Source organism: Grus americana, chromosome 7 (genome assembly GCF_028858705.1).
Source record: "Grus americana isolate bGruAme1 chromosome 7, bGruAme1.mat, whole genome shotgun sequence".
Taxonomy (NCBI): Eukaryota; Metazoa; Chordata; class Aves; order Gruiformes; family Gruidae; genus Grus; species Grus americana.
The window spans coordinates 16,660,974-16,681,859 of record NC_072858.1 but is presented as its reverse complement, the minus strand read 5'-3'; the positions used below and the strand labels follow the sequence as shown (position 1 = coordinate 16,681,859).

At 36.8% G+C, this 20,886-nt stretch overlaps 1 protein-coding gene across 3 annotated transcripts in view; it reads right to left on the bottom strand.

Moving 5' to 3' along the window:
* Nucleotides 1-20,886, bottom strand: part of LOC129208854 (gamma-aminobutyric acid receptor subunit pi-like) — a 49,005-nt gene that overhangs the window by 13,963 nt on the left and 14,156 nt on the right. For all 3 annotated transcript variants that reach the window (XM_054832260.1, XM_054832258.1, XM_054832261.1), the window contains exons 3-7: nt 19,570-19,673; nt 10,220-10,287; nt 8,581-8,798; nt 7,848-7,930; nt 3,238-3,375 (exon numbers count right to left, since the gene is read on the bottom strand). In XM_054832260.1, the coding sequence (XP_054688235.1) occupies nt 3,238-3,375; nt 7,848-7,930; nt 8,581-8,798; nt 10,220-10,287; nt 19,570-19,673 (611 nt within the window). The remainder of the gene's footprint in view (nt 1-3,237; nt 3,376-7,847; nt 7,931-8,580; nt 8,799-10,219; nt 10,288-19,569; nt 19,674-20,886) is intronic.

Below are 20,886 nucleotides of genomic sequence, written 5' to 3'. Positions count from 1 at the left end.
TGTCCCATGCCCAGTACTGCTCATGAACAAACATGATGACATACCAAGCATCTTTTAAAAGTAGAGCATTAGCACATTAGACAATACGATTAGAGTTCAAGATTATCCCAACAACTATAAGCCTGAATAAAAAAAGATGCAACTCAACAAAAGCAAGTACAAAGTCCTACGCTCAGATGGGAATTACTAGCTCCCTAAACAGAGCACAGGGAATATGTGGCTACAGGGTAACAAAGGAGGTAGAACACTAGAAGGAATCACAACCTGAACAAGGGCAAAAATGCACAACAATTTTCTGCAAGAAAAGCAAATATCAACCTGGAATAAAGACAACCAGAGTTCCTGAAATGCATTAAGTGAACCCTTTCCTCTACAGAGGATATCTGATTGGAATGGTTTTGGGTGCTGCACATCAGCAAAAGTGTGAGAAATTCGATGGGAGAACAATAGCAAAGACAGGAGATCTAGGAAACTGTTGATATGAATTCAAAAGAGGGAAAGTGTTGGTCTGAGAAAAGATGTATCTGTCCTGAAGTAGTAAAAGGGCTGCTGAAAAATAGCAGGAAATTTGTATTCTATAGCCACATAATGGGTTTGAAATGCACCAAGGGAGATCAAGATTAGACATGAGGAAAATATGCGTGTAATAGTCACCAGAAAAAATCATCTAGGGAGGGTGAAGCAGACACTTTGGAGGTTTTTCTAACATATTCCTAGAAACATCTGTCAGGAAGTAGTCTGTAGATATAGATAACCTTGCCTTGCAACATGAGAATAGATTAAATGAATTCTTAAAGTGTGTTTCAGCCTTATTTCTATGATTATTTACACAAAAAGCTAGACTGTAACAGTCCTTCATTGCTTTTATGTTTTTCCAATAAGAAAGGCAAGCTTTTTATATCCTTATTTATTACTTTGAGAATGCAGGTGGTGTTGGCTAGACAGCTAAAATAAAAACCCAGCAGCCATGGATGCACATACATGGTTTTGGGGTCCAAGAGTGTATCAGTGCATCCAGAATAAGGACTATAGTTAAAAGACATGTAGGAAGTGGTTCTAGCAATCAATTTACCCGTGTCCAAAATGAAATTGGTCTGTACCAAAACAAAATCAACACCAAACCCTAGCCAGCAGTCTAGCTAATATTTTTCAAAGTGACTTACCATTATGTGATTACAATAATTACATGATACATGCTGTTCCATAAACAAGATTAATCCACAATGTCCTTTTCTTAAATTTACTGAAGTTACTTATGCAGGAATTTTGCTGACCACATTTTCAGTTTGGCTCTGTCAGTGGCTGTACGTGAACTTGGGGGTTGCATTGTTGTACAATATTTCACTTGCACAGCAGCTGTACTGTCTGTTCAAGTTCACAGAGTATCAAATCCTGATTGCTTTTTTTGCTGTGTTAGGAAATGCCGCACACAGCTCTTGTATCGCTAGCTTTAGCCTTGTGAATAACCTATTTATAAAGTAACAGTTATTTGTAAAATACTCTCAGATACCTATTATTATTAAGAAAATGCAAAGCATCATTTTTCATTTCTAAATTGATTACACAGTTCCATAATCTGATTGCTTTTTTCTTTTAACATAGGGTACAGTAGGCACTGCTCTCCTAAAAAAAATCTGTAGAAAACAGCACCTAATTCATAATGACTCAATAGAAAATTAAGAGGATTATGAGATTTCATTTTAAAAGTTCTGCATAGGACTTGATAACATGGCTTTCTTGAACAGGAGAATTGAAACAAGCAGGTGTGGCAATATTTAATTGAATTAAGTTTCATGTGTTAAAATGTATAATTAGAAGAAAAAGTGGCTTTTGATATTACACATACGATTACTGCCAACATAACAGGAGGAAGACAGCATCATTTACTAATCATGCCTTTTCAGTTATAATTGGAAATTGGTTTTATTCTATTTGGTAAAAAGTAATAGAACTTCTTCTAGCTTTCAAGTCTGGACTCTACAATAGCAGGTGGTAAGAATTAAGTTTCCTCTTTCCTGTATGGTGAACAGGTCCTAATAACCTTCTGGGCAGAACAGCAGTAAAGGATTATTCTCCTTCGATTGAACCTGATGTTGCTTGCCCAGAAGCTGTAAAGAGGAGGAAGGCAAGCAGATGTCACTTATGTAAGTAGCAAGATACTTTGTGATCCTGGAGCCTCGTAGTATGTATTCCATTTCTACTTTTATGTCCATTTAGAGAACTTTGACTTTTAGCCTGAATTAATACCTGAAATTAGATCATAAGGTTTCTCTGTGTTGCATTATTAAAACAGAAATACCCAACAATGGAATAGGGAAACTATATTTCTGTGATTCAGAATTAGTAACATATCCTCTGGTGAAGCTACAGCTTTGAAGGACGTGTGTCTTCATTTAAAGATCACCCATTGGCATGTTGACTTGAGCAGAAAAGAAACTGAGTATACAGTGAAGAACAGCAATGAAGGACCTAAGAGTAACTCAAAGACCATAAAGCAGGTTTAGCAGGTCCTGAACTCTCTGAAAGGCCTTTCAAAATCTCTGGAAAATAAATAGGAGCAGACTCTTTCTTAAGGTTAATTCCTGCAGTGAGAGAAAACTTTCTATAGCAGTTTCCTTAGATCAGCAGGAGAACAGGTATGTGGAAATGCTTCTGACCCTTCCCCAGGCTGAGGAACCTCAGTTCGGGCAATCTGCGCTCTGCTGCCCACCAGGCTGGACAGAAGCTGCTGTAGATAAAGAGCAACTCCTGCCAGCACTGGCCACGAGACCCAACTTCTTGCAGTTCTAAAAGCACCTAGCATACTGATGGACATTTCCATGGCTGAAAAGAAGCTTTTCACTTGCTCAATAAGGCCAGAGCAGCTTTCCAGGAAGGCTGGGAACTGTTCTGAGCTGGGCACCCTGGCCTCTCTCCAATTTAAATGCCCAATTTACAGGCTCTTCTTTCTGCACAAGAACTCTCCCTGACTTAACATGGAAGCAGTACATCTCTTGTTTATCATTGTTTAGATAGTGCGCAGCCTCTGAGAAAATGCTCAAAAACTCTCATCCTTTACCTTACCTGAGTCTCTGCTGGTAACATCTGGAAAAGTATGTATGGTTTCAAGAATGCAATCTAGCAGAACAGGGAAACCGTCATCCTAACAGAAAGCAGTGCGCTCAGTTCCTTAATGCTGCTCTGTTTCCAGGGCCATATTCCAAACTGTACCTAGAAAGCGTTGAAGGGTGGTTTTACCTGTCTCATATACCGCTTCGGATACAGAGGTAAAGTGGTCTTCTACTGTATACTGTGCCAGTCGGAGCGTGTCCAAACCTCGAACTGAATCATTTCCTCTAGTCCAGTAAAACATGACATCATTGATGTTATAACCCCCTGTAGTGATACACAAGCCAAAAGTGTTTATTTTACACAATAATTAATTTGTGTTGAGCACACTTATGGTTCAGCTGTTTCTTATTTGTCTGCATGAAAGTACAATTAGACATAAACAATGATGGGTTTTGGCAGAATGTAATGCCTGTTCACAACAAAACTCACAATAACATGCAAAATCTTATAATTTAAAAGCTGACTTTTTTGGAGGTGGTCTTTTTTGTATCTTTTATTTTAGTATAGATGACAAGCTAATAAAAGAGATTAGTACCACATGGCATTCTAAAGGCAAAAGCTATTAAGCTTTAAAGAAACAGAGCTTTTATGAATTATAGCACTGCCAGCGTTTGGACTAACCATTAAGCACGCCCTTTGTTGCATCCCAGGATGCTGTTTCTGGATGCAGCGCATTTGGTCCTCATTCCCATAGAAACAATGGGGTGAGGAGAGCAGCAGGGCTGCTGCGTGCTGGCGCTGTGCTCGGGTCGTCACTTGGGACAACATTTTGGCTTAGGTGCTTGAATGCTTCCCAAGGACACCAGCTTAGATGCTGATGTTTCAGCAGGCTCTACTGCGTGGCACACTTCAGGAGCCCCAGGAGAGCTCCTCTTAACCTTCAAGTAGTAATTAGGAGCTGAGACGGGACACGAATCATCTATCAAAAGGCAACTGTATTTTGCACACACTTGTCAATATGCAGCTCAATCATAGCTAAAATACCTCTGTAGCTTTTTCCCATTATATTAAAAGGCAAGCAATTTTCAGGCTAGTGTATATGATTAATTCAAGATTATGTTAATGTAATTTACATGTTAACAGGGAGCATTTGAACATCTTTTCCTTTAGCTTACTTTGATCAATCATTCCTGTATTTGACAGACTTATATTGTGCAAGTTAATAGCTAAGCTTGGGGGACAGAAACATGAGCAGATCATTATTTTTAGACTCCAGTCAATTGTAAGTAAATTACAGTGTGAGACAATAATGCAATATATTCCACAAGGGTATATGCTGCAAAAAGAACAAAGCTCTAGAATCACAGAAAAAGACATGCATTAAAATAAAAAAGAGCATTTTAATATTTTTAAGTTAATGGCTTTGGTTCTTGCAATGACAAAAAAGAACTGATTTCCTACAGCCGTTTAATGTAGGAAAAACAGGAGTTCAGAAATTTTATTTCAAGGAAACACTGTGCTGGTTACCAAATAGAATGGCAATTTTACCTGGAAATTCTTTCCCTGACCATTCTTTAAATGTAAATCTTGTTTTCACTATCATTGCCAGTTTACTGAAAAGGTATCACCACCAGGAATCTCTGTACACACTGTCGTGTTTATAACAACTAAAGCCAAAATACTGCTGTATCAAAAAACTAAGCCAAAAGCATGCACATCCAAGCTAAGTTCCTGATTCTCTAAAACTATAGGCTGGGAAATTTCCCAGCCTTCAGAGATGTAAAATAAAAGTAACATTTTTCTATAAACAAATGATTGCATTGTCCTCAGTCAAAACAGAGAGGCTTGTAGAAGTTTTTATGCATGACTCCAGGCATGGATTCATTTTACTTTCCTTCAGTATAAATGAACTGCAGATTATATTTAAATAAAGTCCAAAGAACTAGAGAGTACCACATTAACTTCCTATTTATTTTTACAAGATATTCAGTCTTCCAAGTTGTGCGAGATGGGAAAAATTCTCACCATCCAGATGGGTGATAACAAGCATATCTCCAAGTGGAGGCTGTTTTGCTTTAATGAAAGTACTTTGGAACAAAAATGGTTCTATTAGCTGAACAACGAGTAGGTTTTGGTGATCTTTCCTACGAAAATTCTTTGAAAATACTAATTGCAAATTTCTATTTGTGAAGAAGTTTCATGGGAAGAGTCTTCCTAATAGACAGTAAAGTTAAATAGCACAGTGGTCCCTCTGTGCAAAGTTACTCTTTATTCAGGGGATTAATATTTTAACTAATTATAATGTGTTAAAAGTTAGAGACAAAATCCTTAATCCATGGCTTTTACAAGTAATCCCTATTCTCTTTACATGACACTGAGTTTTCATTCTAATTCCTCAAGTCCAAAATGTCTCATTCCTGTACTCTGTTGATACAGAAAGAGCAGGGTTAACAACAGGAATAGTAAATTTGGGATTAAACATTCATAATGCCTAATACAAATGAGTTTCTTTACCTTTCTGTTGCTAATTTTAATTTTCCCTGATTGTGAAGCACAAGTTAAGTGTCTTCACATGGCTCTTCACTGAATAAATGCTAAAGGACAAGTTCAAAAAGGAAATGAAATTTCAGAGATGGGCCCAAATCATGAATATGTATTTGGACTGGAGGCCTCTGGGTGAGGGGGCAGGGGGAGAGGAAAAAAGCCCTCGGCCCCATGTGAGCAAATGGTGGTGTTCCCTAACGCGTGGCAGAGAACACAAACCCCCCTCGGCAGCACCGACCGAGACAGGAGCCCCCCCAAGTCCCCAAATGTCACATCGGTCACATCAACAGAGACTCAGAGCAGCAACTCTGTCTCCTAACGCACGCCTGCGCCACCTTCTGAAGTGTTGCAATAACAGGGGAAAGGAACAACAGACATTTTGGCTGAAATATACTTTCTATGCAGCAAAATACAAGTCGATAAATGTTATTAACTACTAATAGCAGAATAGCATGTTGTAAAGGCCACTAGGGATGCTTTACTGTGCAAAGCCATTACTTGATAGTATTGATTACATCAGCAATCACTTAAAAGGCCTAACAGGTTGTTTCAGATCACATATTTGCTATATGTCTATATTTTACATTTTCTTTATACATGTTGGTATTTGTGTGGATGTATATGCACGCTTGCATTCACAATTCTTAATTCTTGGTAACATTATTTGCAAGCAGTATTCTAGGATGATGTCATTATTCATCTATAATTTGTCATAGCTTCTCTCATGAGGGGGCAAACACCATTTCCAGCATACCCAAACAAAAGTATTCCAGTGCACTGAAGAAACAGGACCACAGCTAAAAGCACACTCTTTCCTTTTGCATTTTTTGCTTCTAGCTGTTTTCTTTAAAACTAACCACCAATGTCATGGGAGCATTTGTGATGACATTACTATGTTTTCCCCTTGGACAGGAGACACCTGTGTGTCATTGAAAAAGCAGATGGAATCATTCTGAAAAATGTTTGGTTTTAATTATATAGGGAATTTTCCTTTTTTTAATCCTGTCAGATAAATTTAAGTACTTGTGGGACATATATTTCATTCTGGAACTGGAGAAAACACTAAATGACTCATTAGGCAATGCTGTTGATGTAAAACCATATGCATTTACTTACCAATATGCTCTTCCAAAGGAAAATAAATCAGAGAAATCCAAATTCTAATTCAACTCACTATTTGTTAAAGCGATCTTATAAAACTGCTGATTCTAGAGGGACTCCTGTGTAAGAAAGGTTTTGGGGTTGATTCCCTGTGTGGTTCTGTCTAAAATGAAACTTTTAAGTGTTCTTCTAATTGGTCATTACCAACAGGAGATAAAGAACACACACACACCTGAAACACTAAAGAATAAAGCTTGACAAGTACTGAAAAACCTTCCAGAAGACTTTGAATATGTTTTGACATATATTTGAATGTATATTTCCATCTCATAGGATTGGATATCCTTTTATATTATATCATGCAAAAATATTTTCATAAAGTCTTATCATATGAATAATAGCAAAAAGTTAACTATAAACACACATGTATGGGTATTTGCAAAGCAACCATGTCTGCAAAGTACTAGAGCGCATATTTTAATGAAAATTATGAGGATATTGATGGATAAAATGAGAACCTATAAAGGTATATTTAGTCTTGGTCCATCAATTGATGGCATTTTTTTGCAGGGCACTGGTACAGAGACAATTAAATAAGTGACAGAAAGATCTGTATGTATCCTTCTCAGAACAGAACTGTCTATGCAATTACCTTTTTTCCAGTATGAAGACAGTAAATTAAACATGAGCTCTGTGCCTTACAAATAAGCCTTATTCTAATTTCTTTTTTTCCTAAAGGAATGGTGCATCAGGGGGGGAAAAGAAATACATACTATCTGAAAGAAAAAAAATAAATAAAAAATATTTTTCTTGGCTGTGCTAGAAAATATCAGCTCACAGAACTCCCCCTGAAGACCAACAGAATAACTGCAGGATGTGCTGCAAAACCAGACCTGTGATAATCTCCTGAGATTTTGTTTAATCATTAATAGCATGGCAGCACTGAAATGCTGCCATGCTATTTTGAGCAATGCCTTGTGCATTTATCTTTGTATACAGATACTATTGTAATTCATCAGGGACTGGTCACATACTGTCCCTTGGCTTCTTTGAAAATTCCAGCCTCTTTAATAATAATATCTAGCAGCCCTTGAAAAAGATCACAGATATTTTTCTAATTGTATAAAAATAATGACTATTAAGCATCTTACAGCTTTCCAGTTGCAAAGTACACGTCTGCTTATCCATTGGATATTTGGTCAGATCCATGCTGCATGCAACAGTTGTGGTGATCCTTAAAGAAAGAGTATTGCTGATTATTAATGGGATAAAATTGTTCATCAGTAAAAATAAGCCACATATCCTTCTTGAAGTAATAGTTGCAGGCAAATATCTATTGCAAGGAAAAAAATCTAGTATTTACTAGTATCTAATGGTGAAGAGTAATGGCATCCAAAATAGAGAAACCACTCCAGAATAGCTGAGTTTAGTGGCAGTCTAAAAAGGCCATCCCTTGCTCCCTTCTCACTTGCAGTGTGCACTTACCTTCGTTGATATTTTGCAATATATTTTACAATTTTGTTATATTTATCAAAATCTATTGTAAAAGAGAATCTGCAATAAATAATGCAAATCAATCATCACAGCTTGCTTTCCTCTGTGATGACTTCATTGCAAAACAACTGGAATGGCAAAACAGAATTCCTGTATTTGGTCTACATGAAAGCAAAAGGGTCTATCTAGGGAAGAAAGGGAGACCTATTATTAAATTTAAGCATATAATCATATTGGTCAATAATATTAAATATTCGTAAAGCTACAAGACCACAAGTATTCTACTTCTACAAATAGATCAGTTTCTTAAGCATAAAATTATGCTAACCTGGAAAGTTTAAAATGTAAGTAAGAACCAAACATAAAGGCTGGTGTGTGGTATATACATACCGTAGAGCATACAAGACTGTTCCATTAGGGTATATTCTTATGAGACGGTTCTCAACAGTGATATCATGAAGAAAAGACTTTTTTGAATCAACTATGAAGGTATCCGGTACCCAAAGCATTTCCACAAGCCGACCATCTAAACTTAAACTCTTATTACCATCGAAACAAAGTCTCTCATCAGTCCATCGCTGCCTTAGAAATATGGTAGCCGTGTAGTCCTGAAAGGGAAACCCACAAAATTATCATACAGAGCACGCCTGTATTACATTCTGTTTTACAGAAGTATATGGAAACAACTGTTGGGCACAAACAGCCTCTGACTCCCCATTTCCCATTCTTAAATGCTGGCACTCCGATAGCCACTTTACTGGCTCTTGTATTGTCAAATTTTCCAGCACTTGATGTGAGGTTGACATCATTAAGAAATATTATCTTGAGCAGATTTTGTTCTTACGGTCACTGGAATTTTACAGTAAAAGCTGATGGCCTAAGTCTGGGGCTATAAATCAGCTGAAGTCAGAGTTTTGCAAGCAGATAATCTAGCTCTGTAAATCTTTAAATTTTAGAATGATTTATATAAGTGGCTGCAAACATAATTTTGTTCCCATAAACTACGAAATAATGTATTTAAGGAAACTCTGGGAAAAAGTTGTAAAAATGCAGATAGACAAAAGGACAGAAGTAGTTAGTGAAATAGGAAGGGAATCATCTTTTAGCACAATTTATCCTTTCAGTACCACAAGGAAAACAGCGCTACAAAATTTATCAAGACCTTGAATACAGCTCTCAGCCCAATTCACCTTCAATTCAGATATGCCTTGTAGTCTTACATTAAAATCACAGGACTTCTTAGCACCTTTTTAATCAACTTTCGACTTTATGGTGTGTTTTTATCAGCATAAGTTCATCTTAAGTTCTGATCTTACTTCCCCCTTTCTAAATACTAAGAAAGTATAGAGGGATTCTAATATTCAACTTCTGCGGAAGCCTAAGTTATGAAATGTTGAGATATTGTTATATATATATACACACACACACTTTCTATGTATTTATCTATATTTGTACACACTTTTATATATATACACAAAAAATATTTTCTAGTATCGAGTATCTGATTAATGAATTTTGCCTTTTATTTCTATGTACCAATATAGGATCATTAATTAGAAAAGTATACTCCATTTCATAGTTTCTTCAAAAATAAATGATACAAATGTAATGAAACACAGCTGGAATAAATTAATGTCTGACAGTAAAAGAGAAAAACACTATGAACTCAGCTGTGTCTAATCACAAGGGAGTGGTTTCAGAGTCACATGAACATATCTTTAATTTTCTGAAATACATCAAGTTTAGACATTTCATCTGGAAAATAAATACTGCTCTACGTGCCTTTCATTAAGATTAATACTCAGTAGCAAATTTCTGTTTCTGTCTGTGAGAGATGTGATTTTCATCTGCATTTCTAGACTTACTGTCCTGCTATAACCACTGTCTAGAGTGAAAAACAAAATTCTATCTCCTAACGCACATTGACTGCACAAAGTAAAGCCTCAAAGTCGCATTGCCAGCAGCTGTAAACACAGGACATTAGCTTATCAACAAGCAAACCAAAAAAAGATTACAAAAGCTACAATACCATATTTATTTCTGATATTGTATCAATGCTTGCAATATCCAGACTCATTCCAACTGACACAGGACCATCTGAAAAAAGAGAAAAACAGAATCTCGCACATAGCTCTTTCAGGAGTGTTCAGGAGAACTGGCTACAAAATCTTCCACAATAGGATCCATTTTTTCTAAATGTTTTAAATGTTTAGTAGCTTTTTTAAAAGAAAGTGTTCCTCAAACTTAGATTATTTCATAATTTGAACAATTTCATCACCAAAATATAATACTTCTAGACTAACAGTATCTTGGTTTTAATAAACACACCTTATTTCCTAAATATTTCCTGGTTTATATGTTGGGGGTTTTTTGGGTTTTGGTTTGTCTTGGGTTTTTTTGTTTTTTTTTTTTTTTTCCCAGAAAAAAGTGCTGGGGAAAACATTGCACAATAAGATGCAGAAGGTACAATCCCCACAGTACATAACACCCTTCTGCTCTGAGGGGCAGAGCAGTGGAAAGAATTCTTCCAGTTGCAACATCTGGTCCATCAGATGTTAGAAAACTAAGGAGTTGCACCTGGCAATGTCACATGGTTAATAACCAGATGGGGTAGCTGAGTGACTCCATTTACTGCCTCTTTAGGAATATATTGTCTGTATTGTGTCACTGCATTTTAATGTCTTGCTTTTGACCATTAGCAGTTAACCTGTGACTTAAATACTTGCATTATAAGGAAAACTAGTCATTTTATTCTCCTTTTAATATTAATATCAGCTGAAAGTTTACTCAATGCGATTAAATAATTTACCTCAGTAGTTGTCATTGTAATGTTAGTATGCTCAGACTCTTGTTTCCTTGTGAATGGGCATTTTACTGTGTCAGAAGGAAGATCACCAGCTGTGCATTTTAAAATGCAGAAATTCTACACAGCTTTCATGGAAACATGACATTATTCCTGGTTGAATATGTGCAGAATAATTAATAGAGTACATGTACAAGGAAATTCATATTAAATACATGCATCTTTCCAAGTAACTGAGAAATGCAGGCATACTTTAGACAAGATCTACGTAGCTGATGGTGCCAGCATATCACAGTCACACTGCTGAAACCCCCTCTTGGCTCCTTGCAACGTGTCAGGTACATAGCTCTTCTATGTCCCCAAATGGCATCTAGAGGAAGATGGGGTCCAACTCGACCCCAATGAGTAACGCTAAAGAAAAAATGTGTTATTCTAAGTGGTATAAGTATATTAGTATTTTTATTTTTTCTAAACTAATTTCATTTTGTAATGCATGTGTTAAAGTTGTTAAACATCTGGCACTCCTGAAAGAATCTATAAATGCTTTGTTCTGGACACAGTTGAAAGTTCAAATATAAAGCTCTAGCCTAAAGCAAGACTGTAGGCTTACAGCATCCCCTGATGGCAATTTAAATGTTGATTATATACGATAAATTGTACATAGGGATTAGAAGAAATTGTTCATCTATTGGATGATGACTTTGGAACAAAGTTATTTGACTGAAGAGTTCTCAGACCACTGACAGCTTGTTCTTCAGTTTCCATTCTTTTCAGGTTTTGATACTCCAAGAATACATTTATGTTTTGTCCCTCCAGTGTTAAAAATTTGACCCTTTAGGAAACTCAGCCCAGCTTTCTAGGGTGCAACAGCAACAGAGTTGATATTTATGCTTACCATTGTACTATATCATTCTTATAGGTACAATATCACTAGCCCCAAAAGATGTGTCAGACCCTCAAAAATCATTAAATTTAAACGATGTAATTCATAATACATTTTCTGTTTTTTTTTTTTAAAGTCTTCCTATAGGTTCCCATGTATGACTAACAGACTTATTGCCAACGGTCACACAAGAATTTGGGGGGAACCTCATCATGCAAGGCATATGCTTAACAATGGACCATCCTAAGGAGATGACAATGCAGTGTTCAGCAGACTGTGTGGGAATAATCAGACTCCTATTATATTTTACTGGTAGGAACAATACTTGATCCTTGCCTAGTTAAGGTAATATAGATTAGGGGAAACGTTCATTAGCAGTATTTCAATATCATTAGTGCTATTGTTACACATCTGAGGAAAAACTGACTTTCCAGAAAAACTACTGAAATTAAATTTGGTTTCCTTTTTCTGGAATGACAGAAACAGGACTTTGTACATCTCTTCCTTCCTTCTTTCCTGTTGTGGTATTTTTCAAAACATTATTGTAAACAGAGTTGTAGTGTTGGGTGACTCCCAATCACCGAAAGACATCCTGCTTAGGTTAAGAGGTACTCCAAGCTCAGACTGACCGTCCTAGCACAGACCTGCCGTGCAGTTCAAGTGCTAAGGAGTGCTGGTGTAGTCAGGACAGAACCATCCTGGCTTCGCTAGCCCTGACAGTCTTCACAACCCAAGTGCTCGTGCTGTGCAGCCAGCCTGTCGAGCCACACACTCGTGAAAACAGCAGAAAATTACACACCCTCAGATACAGCAACATGCCAGGGAGGAACTGTGCAGGAAAATATTATGGAAGGGGTCTTCATTAACACAATACAAGCTGCTGAGAATAGCTTTGCTTTAACAGTTAGTTAAATCAGAACAATATTAATAATTAAATGTTAATTTCTTTTTTGCGTGTGAGGCAAAATACAATTTATGGTGCCTCGCTAAGCAAAGTATTAACAACAGAATGAGTCTTCCCGTAATTATCCACCAGGGTTTTCCCTGAACTTCCTCTGCAAGGTCTCCTGCTGACAGTGTCAAAAACAGGGCAGTAGACCAGATGAGGCAGTCAGTTCCTACATTTCCATATGTTTGGCAGGAATTGTATGTATAATGACAACTTCAGAAGACATCTACTGATCTTCAGAAGAAAGCTAAAGTCAGTCTGTCCTGCAGTAGCAAAGGGAATCTTCAAAACATGGCAAAGAAATGCCAAGGGTGTGCCTTGTTACAGCAATGGGTGCACAGACTAATTAACATACATTTTAACTTTCACTGAAATTTATGCACGAAGACTGTTACTTTATGCACTTTACAGATATTCACAGTAATCCCATATGGGAGACCAGCCAGAAGAGTAACAGATAGCAACCTAAAAAATTAGGTTTGGATCACTGCAAGGACCAGTCTGTTAAACTTTGTACCAACAAAGTAAACCACCTCTGTGCCACGCATGTATTTAACTCTGAAGACCTACAACTACAATCAATCAGCACTATCACAAACTGCCAGTGCTGAGCTGTTAGTACGAGCTCTTTTCCATCTAGTTTCAGAAAACTTAAACAATTCTGACGTTCAGAACTATCTCAAAAGGGATGACTTTGAAAGAATCCTTGCAGCAATACTGGATAAAATACTATGCAACTCTAAGAGAATTAGAAGGAAAAGTATCACTAGAATAATTCATTATAGTTTCATGAAAAACTGTTTTTGCCTGCCTGATTGCCAGCTTTACTTTGTTTTAGAGTATTATGGGACTTTTAGACAAAGTGATACATTACACCTGGATTTTTTCCATGCATTTAACTTCCCACCACCACAAGACAGCTTTCTTGACAAATATATGTCAGATGAAGAGACCGGACAGATTAAGATAGGCCTCCTGACAGATCTCAGCTGTAATTGTTGATACAAAGACATCAGAAGACAGACTCATTTCTAGCAAGAATCAGCTTCAATCCTATTTGTTCGCATCAATGATCTTTCGACAGTGATGTAGCTTTGCTAGTACAGTTTGTGGACAAGACAAAAATTGGAAGGAATCATAATAACAGCTTGTTAAATCATTTGTCAAAAAACCATATTTTAATACAGCCAAATGCAAGCAATTAATGTGGGAACAAATAATGTAGGCAGTATGTAAAGGATAGGAAACTATCTTGGCAAGTTGTGCCTTTGAGCAGGATTTAGAGGTTGTCACAGATAATCATTTCAACATGATCTTTCCATATTATGCTTTGGCAGAAGCACTACTGCTATGAGGAGCAATACACAGAATTAAGTTATCTTGCAATCTAGACTGTATTGGCAGAACTGTTATGAGATTACTGTGACAAGATTTTTTTTTCCATATTTGAAAAAACATTCAGATAGAGCTCAACTGAGAGAAATATTCCAGAAGACAAAAACCGTGGAAGCTCAATATCAAAGCTTGTAACATGAAAATTAAGGAACAGCATTTACTCAGCTCCTCAAAGAGAAGAGAGGTGACTTGCCCAACATCAATAAACACACAGAAAAGGTATCCCGTAGTAAGTTGTACACATTCTCTGACAAAGCAAAGCAAGATCCCAGTTTATGGAAGCTAGAGGCAATATGAAACATCAAATAAATTGATTTTTTTTCTAACTGAACTTAACCACTGCTCATCATCTACAGTCTCTAGAACTCAGCATTTATGGGCAGGAGGGAAAAAACCTGTCCTGTGTTTGGTGGCAATGATAGTCTCACAGCATCTCTTATTTCCATGGGAAAGGAAGGAAAGTCTACGTTACCATCCGTATGCTGAAATTTACAGTTTTGCACCAAATCATTGATTAAATCAGTTTTAAGGATTCAGTATATCAATATCAAAAGATTTTTTCCAATATACAACTGGCTATACATATTCTGGGCTTTTTGCCTTTCTCTGAAGGACTAGACATCAGCTAACTGGTACATAAAATAATCTTTAAATGATGATTATTTGCTATTTCTTTCTCAGGTACCCTGTGAGCTTGTCTCACTAAATCAAAGTGTCTTAGACATGGCTAATATTCTGATATCTCCTGGTCTCTTTTGGGGGTAAACTGTAAACTTCAAGGACTAAAACACCTTCATCTAATTAAACTAATAGAACTTAATATAAACAACATTTGAGAAAAAAAATATGATGACTGGTCTTAAACTGAAGGTTGGATGCAAATTTAATTCACTTTCTTGAATTTAAACCTTAAGACCATGAAATATATTACTAATTACAAAGCTAAGGAAAATAATCTTTTAAATGTGGTTTAGAATAACTGATTTAAGCACAACACTTCTATGCCACTTGAAAGCAGCTTCCATATTCAAATATACTTAGCTGTGACCTTTTCCTAGTCTCTCTCTTTTTAATTAGAACTCTTAAATTATCACATTCAATCACAGAACAATCTATTTGTATAAAATTATTTACAAGATTTTATGCATCCCTTAACAACTCCATGAACCTGATCCAAGGCTCACTGAAGTCAGCAGGAATTGCTCATTAATTCAGAGAGGTTTGGCACAGCACCTAAAGTTATAAAATTGGTCTACACAGTTTCAGCAGAAAACCTGATGTTGAAATCAGCTTGTATAGCTGAGATAAAGCATCAGGGTTATGTAGCACATTTAAGGGAAACAACTGTGCATTTTTAAATCCCTTATGTTGGCTTTTCTATAGAAGACTTTCACATCTATCTAAAAGTCTAGGATGGATGTTATTACATTAAGGGGTATTATCTACTAACACTAGTATAGGAGTATTTCATATTCCAGTCCAAAGAATGGCTAAAATAATTCTAGATTAGGTAATTTTTTAATTTGCTCATGAAACTTCCTGAGTCTGTTTAGTTTATTAAGAGGTGCTTGATGAACCAGGTCAAAGAAGAACATTAAAATGCTATAGTTAAGGAAAGGGAACATTCTTAATAGTAACATTCAGATGAGGGCAGAGCCAAGTAACCAGTCCAGGTAGGACTCCTCTGTACTACGCACTGTGTAAAAGTACCCCCATAATTCGGTTAACAGGCATGTGCTACCCACCACGGACAAACATAAAACACTCAGTCAACTTTTCTTGTCAGCAAACCTTTGACATACTAAGACTGGTTTCAACTAATCTAACTCCAGGCACCTAATTTAGGTGCCTAGAGATGGGAATGACAGTCTGTATTGGGCACGAATGGGTAGCAAGGGTCTGGAGGGGTGACCTGGGAGGGAGATGACAACTGGAGTAAGGCGAGATTAATCCAGGCTTACTCTACTAGTTCAAATCCATGCAAGGAGAGAAGACAATTTTTATGTTCTTATACACAGTCATTGGATTCAAATGAAAAATATCTTCATATCCCCTCATTAATAACACTAGCTGAGTTGTATCCACTTAGGTAATTTGCAGTCATCTGCCAGTCCCAGCACAAGGACCAAATACAAAGGAATAGGCAAATTGGGGGCTTATTAAACTAAGAACTTACGAACTGCCATAAAATTTCCTTCACTAGTAAATATTTCAGTTTCTCCTGGCTTTAGGAAAAGAAACCTCTGTTTTATGATCATTTGTTTATACCTAATGCTTTCTTTTCAGGACTAAAAAAACATTTTGCTAAATATTAAGGAGTTCAGTGTCACTGATTTTGTAAGAGTATGATTGTATCTTGGCAGCAAAATAATCCTCATTTCCTGCCTGAAGAAAAATTTCAAGGACAAATAACTTTGAAATTACTTTGAATTACATTATTCTAAAATTCTAGCTAACCTCTGGCCGTCTCACACTTGATAAAAATCACATTTCAGTGTTCCATTATGACCAGCTAACATTAAGCTCAAAGCACTGTATATGCCAACAAATAATACCATCTACTTTTATGACAAATTTCTTCATGTGTAGTTATGAATGCCTATCTAACTGACCACACAAACAGAAACATGCATACTTTCAAAAGCAAAGAAATCTTGGCCAAAAAACTAAGGGAGCCAAGTTTCTAAGAGGCTGACTTGAGGATATTATTTTTGGATATTTCTGCATATCAACATACACATACTAAGTTCCCATTTTACGCAAATCCTTTCACACACTGTAGTCAAACACAGATCTTGGGGTTAATACGCATATACATCCTTTTCCATTCGTATTTCTAGAAATACGAGTTTCCTTCTCAGTAAATCAGCACTGTTAGGTTGACACAATTAGAACTGTGCAGGCTTTGATAGTAGCTGATAATCTCCACTAGTACCAGAATAACACGGGTTATGTTTTTATCGTGCATTTGCTCATTAGCCTACTCAAGTCTAACCAGCACTTTGATCTTACAATCCATTTTTGATTTGTCAGTCTCTTAAGATGCAAATATCATACCAAAGAACTTAAGGATTTGGGGATGATAAGGAGGGTTAAAAAAAGTCACAAAAGAGGTATAAATTACTAAATTGATATTCTGGCTTCATCAACTATTTAGCAGGTGTGCTGTAGCCATTGATATAATTCTGAGTAAAGTCAGTTATACTGAAATCTTTTCATGAAGAACATGCACAAGATACACCAGCTGCAGGCAGATAATATCCATAAAAATAAGGAAAATATTACATGGAACAAAGCTAGGATAGCCGTGGTCACACAGATCAGCATAATCCACTGATTTGCCAAGCTGAGCGTTTAGGTGGTTTACCAGCTCGCTTTCGAGAAGCACAATAGCTTGTCCTAGCCCTGAACCTCATCCAACTTGCAGCCCACCTTGCTGGTGACAGAGAGGGGTCAGGGCTGGGCAGATAACACCCCCCACCCCACCCCAAGCATACATGCCTCTATCACACAGAGCATGATCCCAAATGATTTTGCAAAAAGCTACAGATCCAACAATTAGGATGAATGCTTCCCAGGTCACCCTAACCTAAGTTATTCCTACAAAAGTAATTTCTCTACAAAACCACCAACCCTGCATTTAGAAGTAGCACCAATAAAATGTATTTTTTCAGAGTCTCATCCCATTCCTTCAGCAGTAGTGCTAATATAGATCCATCAGAGATTTCCAAGACACAGTGTTTGCATGCCTGAGCATATGCAGCGATGCTGTCACTGTGTGGAACTGCTAGACTACCTCTGCATACGACATGGGCTTGATACATGCTTGAGCTCCTCTGGGATTTCCAGGCAAACACAGAAAGTCCTTAGCATCCCTCTGAACAAAAGTCCCAGGCAGAAAAAGAGCTATAGCCTTGCTGCATGACAACAGCTGAGAAAAAAAAGGGCTCACATTAGAAAAAGAGAGATTTGTAATTCAAAAGTGGTTTACTGCTGGTCTTGACTACTGTCATCGGATTTTGCAATGAAATTCTGCTTGCTGTCTATCAAAGCATGTCCATCATGGCAGTGCCAATGTATCTCTAGTACTACCATGAAGTAATGAATGAAATATATTAATGGCCACTGAACATATAGTTATTTCCCATTATGCATCATCTCCAGTGAGAAGGGGTTAGTTTATTTATTAGCATTACTTTTATTTTCCTGAAAATCTTCTTAGACCATGTAAACACTTTATAGTAGCTATATCAGCATCTGAGACAAAGTAAAGCCAGATAAATAGTTTTGCCTTTCTCCTAAACCTAAAACACAGCTTTATCTTCTTTTTTTATGAAATGGATTCAAAAATTGCACATGATGTAGAGTGCCCTTGTTGAACAGGATGATAGTCTCACCAGGTATTTGTATGGCAAGAGGTAACAGTATGGTCTGAGAAACTCTTTAGTCAATCATTTTTAAGCAGGATAAAGGTATATAGAAGTCTTCATTTGAAACCTCTAACACTTCTGAATATCTGACTTAAGAACTATTGGCTAGCATTCACTCTACAAGTTTATTTTTGGACAGACACATGGTGCTGAGCATCATTTCAACATACAGAATATTTTCTTTTTCAGAGTTCTGCAGTTACTCCAGGCAGAGGTCTTCATCCTGCCTCGTAATTCTTCAGTATTTCTGATACATGCAGTAGCCTGATTCAAGCAAGATGTTTGTCACTGAGATTCCAGGTGCCCAACGTTGACTGCACTGCAGGGCTGTAAAAATCAGCCTTGGTGCAGTAGACTACGTGGGTCTTCCAACCTGGTGACCATGGCCTTCTGACACAGGGAACTGACATTTTCCCCCTCACAGTTCTGCAGCAAACCAGTTCAGTGAACTTTAAGACCTTAGGCAAGAAGTATTTATTAATTCTCTTGCAATCTTACAGTAGATGCACATTGGTATAGTAACAAAATTTGCCTGTGCTTTTACGAACAGTTTGATATATAAAGCCTTCTTATCTTTAATCAAAAATGTTTATAGTTATTTAGGAAATTAAGGGAAATTATGTTTTTAAATAGGTAGAGTATTACAGCTTATTTCATTGAGGACACATGAATATTAATAGTTTCTAACAGAGCTTGGAAGTTTTGCTTGTGAATGCCTGGAATATATGTTTCCCCTTGGGCCACAAAAGCTATTAAGCTATATCTTATTATATCATAGTACATCATATATAATCAGATCAGTCACTGTCAAACACTGGAGAAAAAAAGTCGAGCAAAAAACCCATTTGCTCTCATTGCTGACTTCCAGACACTGCATTAAGTTATGGCTCAATCTTATTAAAACAGCTTTTGTACTTACTATCAAAAAATGGACGTAGATATTTGTTGTATCCTTTTATTATTTTTTGTATAGTTGGAGGTAGAATTTCACCTTTTCCTTCAGCTTCAGGAATTTGCATTGACCTAAGAGGAATGAAAAAAGTAAGGATGTTTTAAAAGAACATCATCAGTTACAGCAGAGGTGACATTCCAAGAAAATTGTTTAGTCTTGAAAAAAGGAGGCTGAGGGGAGACCTTACTGCTCTCTACAGCTACCTGAAAGGAGGCTGTACCCAGGTGGGTGTTGGTCTCTTCTCCCAAGTAACAAGACAAGAGGAAGTGGCCTCAAGTAGCACCAGGGGAGATTTAGATTAGATATTCGGAAAAAATTCTTCACCAAAAGGGTTGTCAATCATTGGAACAGGCTGCCCAGGGAAGTGGTTGAGTCAGCTTGGCAGTACTAGGTTAACAGTTGGACCTGATGATCTTAAAGGTCTTTTCCAACCAAAACAATTCTATGATTCCATAGAATGCTGTTGGTAACCTTGAAACTAATACAATTACTGCTCATCAGAGGACACATCATGAAACATTCAAGTGTTTGCATTTTACAACATTATAAAAAAATAGTGTTCTAGAAGATATCAGATTTTATAATTTGTACTAATCTTATCAAACAAATACTACTTCTATACCTTAAAGCCTATAATTTCTTTAAAGTCTATAGTTTCTTAATACCTCAGCTAAGAAAATACTTGTCATCTTTAAAATATTCTCTGTAAATAGAGCACTATTGTTATAATCTAGGAATACAGCAGGAGCTTTGATTGTTTATTTCAGTATTTCAAATTAAGCTTCTTTTTACATAGTGAAATATATTCAATTTAGCTCCTAGAAAGAGACAGAAACCAGCCTCAAAGATTAGTGCATAAAACCACTTTTAACATACTGCTTTTACAGCACAATTTTTAAACAGGTTACAGAAATAATCCTGTTGGGTAAAATCAGTAAAGCATAATAAGAATGCAAACCACTCCTTTCCTCAGAAACAGCTACAAACATGGTCTACAAAAGTCAAATATAAGTAAGCAATTACAAACCTCATTTTTACCCTGCAGAGTCCCCTACAATAACCTCATTAAGAAGGTGAGTGAGAATACTAGAGATAATGCATACCCAAAACACCACTCTTTACTTACCCCCCCCATCAGGATTCATTTTTATATGTTCTCTCCACCCCACCCCTCCACCCCCTGAACCTATTATGGGTGTTGATGGTTATCAGCTGAGGGAGGGACACCTGGGGCCATTAAGGGCTGTTCACTGTAAGTAGCAGTGATATTATAGCTTTACTCTT